The 11,699-nt window shown below is 38.8% G+C and overlaps 1 protein-coding gene across 5 annotated transcripts in view; it reads right to left on the reverse strand.

Annotated features, from left to right (window-relative positions):
* The window catches only part of rbfox2 (RNA binding fox-1 homolog 2), a 49,634-nt gene extending 38,068 nt beyond the window's left edge, over positions 1-11,566 (reverse strand). For 2 of the 5 annotated variants that reach the window (XR_002921169.2, XM_024290359.2), the window contains exon 1: positions 10,493-11,556. Coding sequence is in view for 3 of the 5 variants with exons in the window: in XM_024290359.2 (XP_024146127.1) it covers positions 10,493-10,744 (252 nt within the window). In the remaining 2 variants the exon portion in view is untranslated. Of the gene's footprint in view, positions 1-10,492 lie in introns of all 5 variants that reach the window. The other 3 variants (XR_004948330.1, XM_036213236.1, XM_036213246.1) reach the window with 3 other exon arrangements.
* Positions 11,567-11,699: the final 133 nt, after the last annotated feature.

An 11,699-nucleotide genomic window follows, 5' to 3' on the forward strand; every position in this document is an offset into this window, starting at 1 on the left:
ATACTTAGAAGTCTCAATTTTTTTCAAAAAATGACATTGCAGTCATTCTGGTAGTCCCAATTGTTGAAGCGATTTTGCGAGTTGTATTGTGCGCTGTCAAAAAGTTTGGTTGGGTGTTAATATAAATATGCTAATGTGTTATACTATGGTGTTTGTTTTTGGACCTTTTGCTAACAAGGTTTGGAGCTAGTGTAGTCACAGTAATGTTTGTTTTAGTGGTATCACTCTGTTTTTTAAGTAAGGCAAACAAGGTTGGAGTTACTGATATTGTAAATATGCTAACCCAGCTAACGCTTTTAACGTAGCTAACAGTTAGCAGTGTACAGCAGTTTGTCTTTTTTTGGTTTTTTTACATTACTAACAAAGTTGAGAGTTGGTGTAGTCACTGTAACATAATGATAATACATTAACTAATATGTTACAAAAATATTCTAAAGTTATAGCAGATTTCCACCGGTCTATTTGCAGTGCGTGTCCTTTCCGGTGATGCAAAAAAATAGAAAGTTCAATAATCAATTGGAATGTTTACATGGCCTCCGTTATGTCTGCATGCTACATCCGTCCCTCTGCTATGCTAGCTTTACGCAGGAGTTCTATCTTTTGATGCGTCAATTTCGCAGCCAAAAGCTGGATAACTGGAAACTAATCTGGGTTTCAAAATAAAAGCTTCCACTGTACTTTCAAAATAAACTTTGGTAAATGTTTTTGTAATATTTAAGGTGACATGCCCACACAATAAATAACGCATTTTAACCCTGCAGATGACACCTCAGCATCAGTTTTGCCATTGATGACAGTTTAATTTTGGTAATAAACAAATTCAACATCATTTATACCATGGTCCGGCTGAATACTTGATTCTGATCAGCTGTTGGATGTGGATTAAAAAGTGATAATCCACAGTGATAATGCACACCTGAAAAAAACAAGTTCCGGTCAAATAGTTCAAATTTTCTATATCACTGTGGAGGCTTTTTTTCTTTTTTAACAAACTTTTGCTTCATCTGGACAAAACCAGCAGTAAGAGGTGAACTTTCTCTCTGAACTGATGCTTTACTGAATATTATTTATTTTGTGAGTGACCATTGTATAAGTGTGATAATTCCCTTCAAAGTGTGCATTATCAGGGATTAATGCACAATGAAGCCTGAACTATTCGACACCAAGGAATCCATGTTGAGCTTTATTTTCTGATGATGAACATTTCGTCACAGCATGTTTTGGTTTTCTTAATGATCAGAGCTTTTATCCTGCAATACAGAAGCTGTTCTAACAGTTTCCAGCTCAAGTGTGAAACCAAACTGAACCAAATAAAGTTGAAAAATTTCAGTATTCAATATGAAAGAGCCTGAAACCAGGAGAGGAGGCTCCTGGGAAACACTGGCTGAGCAGTCAGGAGAAGGCAAGAAGATGACCTTATGTCAACTGATGGCAAAAAGCATGGAGAGGAAGACTGGATGCTCTTGTGGGGCTACGCACACAGACACACCAACCTGAGTACTTCTAAAAACATGACAGGTTTGGGCAGGTGTGTGAATGTGCAACTGTTGTGTGAAATCTAATTTGGTCACAAGCCTTGTGTCTATTCCTATCGTGCTTTGGGACAGCTGCTCTTCTGAGGAGGAGGTGGAGAGAAACCACATTTCACTGCACTGACAGTCATCATACCCAACTGCAAAGCAGGCCACTGTGTACACTAAGGAGGATGTGAATCCATTCCTTCAACAGAGCACTTATGTGCTACCTCTCCAAACAGTCAACTAGACAGTCGGAAGTTTATTTTCTTTCCTTGCAGCTCCTGGACTCTCCACAGTAAACCCACGCGTGCTTCCTCAGCTGGATGTCAGCGACAGTCAAAGTGGATTTTTGAAACTGGCTTGACAGCTTTGGAATAAAAGGAAATCACACAGCAGCATCAGCTGCCAAATCAGCAGCACTGCTCTTAAAATAAAATATTGATTTTATTTTTACCACCAGTGTATTCGGGATAAAACAGAATATTTACTCGTAATCACAGAGCGCATCATACTTTCCAAAAGATAATGAAGCAGTGGAGAAACATGAAAGTGGAGACGGGGGAGGAGGGGAGGGTTGGCGTGCTGCAAAGAGCCACAGGTTAAGATGACAAGCCTCTGCTTTAATCCATTAGAGGGCTGCTCAATCAGCGCAAAACAACAGTTCCTGTCAATTTTGTTCTGCATCATTAATTATTCTATTTGTGGAAAGAAATAAAAAGGAAACTTCAGTATCTGATGTGGATTGCTATTTGTAATCATTTGACTTCCACATTGAAGCTTTTCTGAATTGTAAATGGAAATGGGCGCAGTTCTCCAAGTAACCACCAGGGGCTTGTTTAAAAAATGTGTTTTTGACAGGTTTTTGTGGCATTCAGAACATTCATGAAGAAAATGCTGTTTAAAATCGCATTTCTGAGTATTTATTTATTCAAATTGATGTGAATAAGGAGCAGACGAAAAATGACAGTTTGAAAAGTATCGTAAAAAATACGTTAGGCGGGCCACAAGCTCCACTCACATGTAGGGCTACACGATAAAAAAACAAGCTATGTGTGATATTAGTGATCAATATTGCAATACATGACCATGTAGCAAAACAATTAATACGTAATTTCAATTTTCCTGAATCAGTTTTATTTACATAAATTTGATAGAATTTAAATTATCCTCCAAATAAGAGGCGAGTATCTAACACAATAGAGGCCCATCCGATTGGTCAAATGTGAGAGGGGCTCTATTTAATTTTTCAAATGCTGTAAGATTGTTTTTGCATGTGTAAACATATAAAGTAACCATTTATTGGAATTTAAGCCGTCTTTTTCGAGTCGTGCATCGCACAGGCTGATATTGTGATAATGATACATTTGCGACGTATCATGCAGGTCTACTGAGCTGCCATCTGGGTCAAAACTGTACAGCTACAATATTGTTCGCCGTTTTTGTTGCACCGCTAATGTTGGGTTTGAGGCGTGAGGGGCTATAAGCCAGTGGGACAGAGTGTAAACAGAGAGCTTTCAGCAACAAGAAAGGGGGGTGGGGTTGGTGTGGACAAACGGAACTGCCCACAATTCAGAGATGAACTTTTCATTTACCACTACTGCTGCTGTGTAGAAACTATGTTCTAGAAAATAATAATAACGGCTTAATCATAATTAAAGATAAAAATAAAAATAAAAAAAACTCTGGGCATGCTTTTAAAATAGATCAAAACATGATTGAAGTGGGTCTTTAAGAACTTTGTGATTATATTTTAAGTTTGATCGTAGAATTGCTCGTCAGTTTTGTAACATCTAATAACCTTGACTTATGCTTGCCTAAAACAGAGATTACGATGGAGCTCATAAACTGCCTTTAGCTCTACAGAAACCAATATGTCCTCTGAGCTTGTAATCCTAGTTTTGACATCTAAAGAACAATTATTTGATTCAGGAACTTTAAATGAGGTTTGAAATAAACCTAAAGAAGTTGTCATAAACGCTCCAAGATAAAGCTGAATGCTGTGGCCAAAAAATACTAATATTCTCATTGCAAAATTTAATTTCGATTAGATTTTCATTAACAAAAATGTATCAAGAGTCTATGTGACCCCATAGTATGGATTATTTCATTGCTCTGATGGTTCTAGCTCCTGCAGAGGTGCACCATGATACCCCCAAAAAAGTGACTGCTGTGCTGTGAGATCAAACAGAGAAATCATGGTGCCACTTCTATCAGTCCTTGAGTAGACAAAACAAAAAACTGAGGTCATTGGGATTGCAATAAATACCTTCCAAACAGAGATCTATCTGGTTTGGAACTGCAGGAGAGTTAAGCTGACAAGACCATCCAGACACTGCTTGACAGATGTATAAATATTCAAAGATATACTCTAAATTCTGTAATGCTTTGCTAAAATGACATCTAAAACAATATTAGACAAAATAAAAACAAATGAAACTGTGTCTTGGTAATGTAGACAGTTGCCAACCACTGTACAGGTGTTTGTATTAGCACAGATACATTTGTTTGAACTATTTTAAGTATTAATGCAAAGTTCCTCCATTGATTAAATGAAAAACAAGACTGACCAGAAACAAAGATTTTCCCGTTTCACAAGAACTCGTGTCCATAAGGAAACTGGATGTTGGGAGGCGGTGAGGTGAGATTGTAAGGAAGATGCAGATCGACTTCCAAACAGTTTATCTGGAGGACACAGCTTGACTCTGCACCAGTGTCTGCTGACCTATGATTCGTGTTCTGCCTAATGTACTGCAAAATTAAAAGATGCAAAAGCGCCACAGGAAGAAAATCAACACCAAGCAGTATAATCCAAGTCTGAAGAAAACATGCAGCAACGTTTGGCTTCTCGACTTCCTTTACACGGCTGAGGACCACATTCAGATGCAAGTTCTTCTTTCATTTATTTATATACAGTGTATTTTGCAAAAACAATACAAGCAAATGCTATAATTTTGAACTTAATTCTATTACATTTAAATATAACACTTAATATATTTGTTATATTGGAAAAAAATCATTTCAAACTTAATCTTTTTTTCTTTTTGCTTAAATTAATTGATACATAAAATTATTAATTGCTCATTTTTTGTCCTACAGCCTTCAAAACTTCACTGAAGTTCTGCTTGATATGGAAAAAAAAATAAATCAAATTATAGATTATTTGTATCACAATAATGATACATATCCCGATATGCCACAATAAAGGGTGTTTTCTGTTGCTCTCTAAGAAGTTTTACTAAAATTTAATAGCTTTTTTTTCCCAATTTTTATTTTGAAGTGATAGTTACGTGAAAGTTCACGAATGAGAAACACTTTAGTGCAGATAGTAAATTAAACAAATAATGGTGGACGTACAGTAACCTTCACATTTCTACTAAATCATACAATAACTTAGACTGAATTGGTAGAATGAACTTTGTTTTTTACTTTTTTTGTCCACAATAGTTTCAAGTTTCTGGGAAGAAAAAAATGATTTCACAATTGTTAAGCAATAAAAATTAAACAAATCGTTTTTTGATTTTCTGGAATCTGTAACATTGTAGTGTCAAGTTTGCAGATCAGTAAAAAGTGTCTAAAGTAAACATCAGGGTTGAACAGAACTCTGTTTAAAACATTTAACACAGAAGACGTCACCGGTAATAGCAAAATAATAAATGCTCTGAACTACCTTGATTCCTTGACTGTTTACACAAGTAGCATAATTCAAATGGATTTTGAACTTTGTGCCCATATGCCACATTTTTTAACGTTTTGCATATCGGCACCGATCGAACACCGCAAAGCTTCTTCAAAATTGTTGAGCACTCATGAGTTAAACAACATAAAGCATGTCGCAATATTCCATGAGTCAGAGTCGAAGAATGTGAAGCACAAAACTATGCAAATCCACAAGTCAGAGTTTCTTTGTAAAAAAATATATTATTTGTCATTATTTTCACTTATGTAAATATCCAAAGCGACATGATGTCACCGATGACACCCGAACTGTGAATTTAACGTAGTTCCAGTGAATTCTGAAACGGAGGAAAACAACTTTGCGCTGTTATGAAACACTTCAGCGTGTTCCATATTGACACCAGTCGAACGGCGCGAAGCAGCATCTAAATTGTTCAGCGCTCATGATTTAAACATTAGCATGTCGCTAACCAAACTTGCGTGAGTCAAAATCAAAAAACGTAAAGGAGCTTCATGTCGCAAAACCACGAAACAGAGATTTTTGGTAAAACTTTATAAAAAGATTTCTTAACACGCTTTATTAAGACATTAACAAACATGATTAATAGGAGGTTTATGAGACATTTTTGAGCACAATACGCCAAATAACATACCTAGTAAGATTCATTAACATCTAAAGTAAGATCATTGTCTACAAAGGCCAAATTAATAAACTTATTACTATCTTAACAAATGTATTAACTATCTTTGACAACATTATATCGAGTGTTCTGCAAGTGTTACCAAATTTTTTTGCAGAAAAATCTCTACTCTTCATTATAGTCACTTATATAAACTTTAGTATGCATAGTGACAAGAAATCACAATGGCATCTTCTCAGCTGCGTAACTCTTCTACTGTTTATGCAATTAGCGCAATTCCAACTGATTCTGATGCAAAGAAAGGGAAATTTGCGCTGAAAGTGCTGCATTTCTGCACCGGTTAATGAACGGCACTAAATTCTTCTAAATCTGTCAATAGTTATTTGCCGCTTGTGAAATAACATAAAGCATATCCTAAGTCTGAATAAAAGATTGTAAAGAAGCATCATGTCCCAAAATCACAGGATAGTTTTTTTTTTGCAAAACAAACCCTATTTCATTCTTCTTTATATTACTTATATAAACTTATGGTACGCATAGTGACAACATTAATGCAATCATTGTAGGCTATTTGATTACATATTTACTGTAACAATTAATACAATTAGGCTAGAAATTATAGAAGAGAAATATCTTGATAGACACTTGAATCATCCCTGCACTACTCCACTGTCTCCTTTATTTTAAAGCCCATTGGAAAAACTAAAAGTTAGTAAAGATGCGTAGATCTAGAACCAATATAAGTCTGTAACTCCTTTTAAATGAGTGGGAATGACGACACTATAGAGCAGCATGGAAACATGCAGAATCTCTGCAGCAGACACCAGAATAAACATCATTAACTCCTCCCAGAAGCAGAATATCTACATATACTCATGAATACTCTGCTCTTAAGCACAAATCAGTCAGAACATTTCAGCCAGCAATATATCACACACAAAAAACGGAGCCTAAATAAACAAATATTCTCAGCTGACTGCAGGAGCACATTTGTCTTTTTGACGTTTTCATTCCATTTCGGTCCAGGAGCTGGGATAAACACATGGAGAGGTGATCCAACTACATTAATGTCTCAGTCAAGTCATTTGTCCTCTGCCCCGTCACCCCGGGCCAGGCCCTTATTGGGTTCCAGAGCTCCCCGGATTGTGCGCAGAGCGACAACAAAACAAGGAGCGTCAGCAGCAAGTCAGATGGATATTAAAGCAGACAACTTCCTCTCACCATAATCTGACTAGAGCTGAGAATGTGTGGTGTAATGAACCCATGTCATCCAGAAAAAAAAAGAAAAAGAAGGACTTCCCCTGGTGCTGCACAGGAATACAAATAGAGGGATCACGTGGTGTGAAGCTGCGGAGCACATTCTTCATTTAAAATCCAATCTACTGGATTATGAGCACAGTCTCTGCAGAAATCCACTTCAAGTTTTATTCCAATTCCTCCTGAAATTGTTATTTTTTATAGGGTTGGCTGACATTTTCTGTCCTTTTCTAACAGCACAACGGTTTACACATCCTCCCTCTCTCTCCTCAGACTTTGCAGAGCCAAACACAGAGGACTATTTCCTGCTTTGGTGCTGTGCTGAAAACACACAATCATGAGAAACACCAATAACCAAATGGGAAAAAATCCCATCAAGCGGCTGCAGTGCAGCCAAAAGATTTGCTCTGTGTCGTAACCACACCCCGCCGTGCAGCCTTCACATGCAGGTCAGGGTTCAACTGTCAGCATAATGTTAGCAATAAAGTTTAATGGAGTTCTTTATTTTATTTTTTTTTTTAATTGAAGTTCTTGTAAGGATCCTCTGAGAGTCATAAAATCCGACGGCTGTAATATTTTCCTACTTTGGAAATGGGTTTTGGGGGAGCGCTCCTCTTCAGATATATTAACTTTTCTCAGAAAGTTGCCTTAAAAAAAAGACTCAAATTAGTTTTGCAAAATTATGTTTTGTGCAGAGAATCCATGACGTTAAATAGTAAACGATTTAAATACGTCACAGGAACCAGATCTTCACAAGTTTATGCCCTGGTTTCAAATTCTATTTTTTTAAATTGTGAAGGATTTTTTAAAAATATATAATTTGCCATAAATAAATAAAAGCTTCTGTTTTTGTTGTGCATAATTGTGTAGTTTTTTTTTGTTCCACTGAAAATAGTGAAATATTGGATCATTTAACAAATGTCTTACATTTAAAATTATTAGTTTATTAATTGGCTTACTCAGCTCAAACATTTAATTTAATAAAAGCAATTTACAGAACTTTTGTTAATTGATCCAATGTTTCACTTTTTCCAGTGTGGTATGCTCTAGAATAAATACAAGACAGAAGAGGATGAAACCAACAAACATCATGAGGTTTAACCATTGACTATATATGAGAACTGAACAGAGTGACATCATCACCCAAGAAAATAGTGAACTTCTGGCTCCAACATAATGAAGTCAATCAGTTGTCCTTTTAATAGCTGTTTATTTCTCAATAGAAGTCAATGGGACTTTGTTTCATGGAGTCAGTGGGCACTTCCTGTTTGGAATACAATGGGGGTGGGGTCACCAAGTGCGGTTCTCATGTACAGTCAATGGTTCCCATCAACTGCAACAAACTTTGATAAGTTAAAAAAGATTAAAACAATGACAAGGATGAAAACAGGAAATTCCCCGACTTTAACAGATACCCCCTCACAACACCTCGGTTACTAATGAGACATTTTTCAGTCCTTTGTGATTTGAGCTTAAATCCTATGGATGGCCCATTTGCTTTCACACTGTCACTGAACCGCACCAGAGTTCACTTCCAATACAGACCCTCTTGGGCCATCTTTTGGGGTCCAGATGACCCCAGCCTTACATTGAGGTGCTATCCATCCCATGAAAAATGTGGATGAAGGTGGACAGGATTTCATGTCTGCCACGGACACCAGTGAAAATCAAAAATCATTGAAGAAAGAAAGTTCAGCGCACTGTCTTGTGGAGTCCAGATGACCCCACTCCCAACGTCAACATACCTAGGACAGGGTTATGTGAGCCCAACAAAACACCACCAAACAGCAAAGTTTGAAAGGATCCTTAGACCGAGTTAATTTACCCCCATTTATTGTAGAAACTATTATCCTTAAAAAAAAAAGTAAAAATGAAACCTAAATTTGTATTTTCCCATCTGTAGCTTTAATACTCAGCAATATTTTCATCAATAATTTGACGTATGTGTGTTCCATGTTTTTTGCCCTGAACAAGGATATTTAAAATCCCCCCATCAGTGTAAAATGTGATCCAATAAGCTGGAAACAAAGCCTCTTTGCTGCCACTGATAGGGCAAATCTGTTCCTAACTGCGAGGTTAGGATTGAGGGAGGAGGGGGGAGTCTTTCCCCACTCTCATTTCCGGACTGTCCGCTCAGTTCAATACGTTTTAAAGGCTGAAGCGATTGATCGAAGCTCCTCACACACACATACAAGCCTTTTTTTTCTAAGTGCATTACATTTCAGAGGCTGTCTGTCAGCACTCCCAGACAGCGTGAGGATGGCACAGCCAGCCATTTAGCTTTACAAGCAGGAGCAAACAGGCCACTTCAACTCCATTACTGCCTCTTTCAGCAACCGAGATGTAGCTTTCTGTCTTCCACCGGAGTACTTTGCTCTAAATAATCCAGTCTAATGACATCCTCAGCGTGATCCCGTGATGCTCCATTAACAAGATATGACCCTTTCTGGATGGCTATGGGCACAAAATGTTAATTCATTGAGAAAGCATTGATACAAAAAAAGGAAAATCGTAGAAAACGTAAGGATGGCAAATTTTATCCCTACAAGGATAGCACTAGCTAAAGTTTTGCCAAACATGTCTCTACTTCGCTATAACCCAAGTTATTTGGCACCCAAACAAGGTTGTTTACATTCGACTTCAGATGCATCATGGGACTTCTAAATAAAACTGTACCCATGTTCGAATTCCTTCACTTTTCACTACACAGTGTATGATTTTATAGTGCTGTCCAAACAATTCCAAAATCGAGAACTCTAGAAATTTCCCAGAAGCCTCTGCAGAAAAATACAGTCCATTGATGCTCACTAGATAGGTGCATTTAGACCACAATGCATTGCGTTTGAACAATTTTTCATGTAAAAAATGTATTTATAAACTATCCACATTTTTATTTTCAGTTGATTCATAAATTGTCTTCGTATTTATTAGGTTTTTAATTTGGGAAATCGGTGATGTCATTTTTGTCTAAAAAAAGTAGTGCTTGTACTTTTAAAATCTAAGGCACTAGATAGTCCTGAACAATATAGTGTTTTAGTAGTTAGTAGTTAGGGAATTCAGCTAAGTTTGCAGTTTTGTGGAACAAAGATGGAGCTTTTTCTTATTACTCACCCTGGCAGTGGATGTCTACTAACAGTAGCTCTAGATGTGTGTCAGAGGTGAATGAAAGTAGTGATATGTCAAGCACATTAGATGATGGAGAGGCCTAAGCTTTAATTCTAAACAGGAAAGGCCTTTTTGCTGCAGTGCGCACACATGTGGAGCTTGAATATGGCAACCAAAATGTGTCATAAATCGACATGGAAAAACGCCGTTAACGGCGTTTTTCCATGTCGATTTATGACACATTTTGCTTGCCATACACATATGTATACTTGTGGAGTCGTGTCCCCTTCTCCTCACCTGGCCGACCTCGCCGAGCCCTCCCGAGCCGTCGATGCGTGGGCGCTTGCACTCTGCTCCGCTGGAGTCCACCAGCGCGACCGCCGTCTGCGCGTCGGGCTCCGGGTCCCCGCGCTTCATGCCCCGGACGACTGCGGGAGCGCCGCCCGGGTTGGGATGCACCCCGGGCATGGTGTCCAGCTCTCTGTCCCGGTCTATGAGAGCCCGGGACACGGGCAGCATAATGGAAGCAACGTCGGTCGACATTAACATTGGGAAAAAACCTCTTTGTGCCGACGTTCCAGGCTAGAAAATGAGTTGATCACCCCCTCTTTTTCTGTACTCTCCCCACACCTCTGCGCGCAAATCCAGGCGGTGGAGGATTCAGGAAAGCGTCTATATGTGCCAAGTTCACGCGTAATCAAGCTGGGCCTTTAATTCTGCCTTGAGGATTGCTCTCCTAACACCAAAAATAAAAAAAAATAAATATTGGGATTGTTCCAAAAACAAATCTATCCATAAAAGATCAGGTTACTTTCAAACCAAAAAGCTTCCCCCCTACCCCCCCGGTCTGCTGACCGTGTATTTATTTACTGCAGGGCTGCCTTAGAGGCCTACCTTATTTCTGACCATAACAAAACCAATTAAACAAACAGCGCGCGCAATAATGGCTCCTGAGCAACCTGGTCAGCCTCCATTCGCCCCGTTCCAAGAGAGCGCAACGCGAGCTCAAGACGAGCAGCCCCCCAACATGTCTTCCCTCTCGCCTTTTCTTTTTTTTCTTCCTATTAGCAAAGAGGTTCACTGAAAGCCAATCCTCATCGGGAGCTCTGTCTTTCCATATTAGTCCGCAAGTCTGCGCAAAAAGAGGAGGGGAAAAAAGCGCACCCCTCTTGGAAGAAGAAAAAAAACAACCAAATGGATGGAGGCGCAGGCGGACGCAGGGGCTGCTATGTTTCCTTCTCGATTATTTTCTTCCCTCTTTCCCGGTGGTGTGTTCATGTAAGCGTGTTACAGAAAGGAAACTGTCCTCCCTCCCTCCTCCCTCCTCCTCCTACTCTCTTGCTGTAGTCATTCCCCTCCTCCTATCTTCCGCTTTCCCTTTGCGCTCTGAGGCAGGCAGGCAGGCGGCCATGCAGAGCAGCAGAGACACGCAGTGTGCCGCAGTGCTTCCATGCGCCTCACAGAAGGGGAGGTGTGCGAGGAAGGAGAAAGAGGGGAAAAAAAA

This window comes from Oryzias melastigma, linkage group LG1 (assembly GCF_002922805.2).
Source record: "Oryzias melastigma strain HK-1 linkage group LG1, ASM292280v2, whole genome shotgun sequence".
In the NCBI taxonomy this organism is placed as follows: Eukaryota; Metazoa; Chordata; class Actinopteri; order Beloniformes; family Adrianichthyidae; genus Oryzias; species Oryzias melastigma.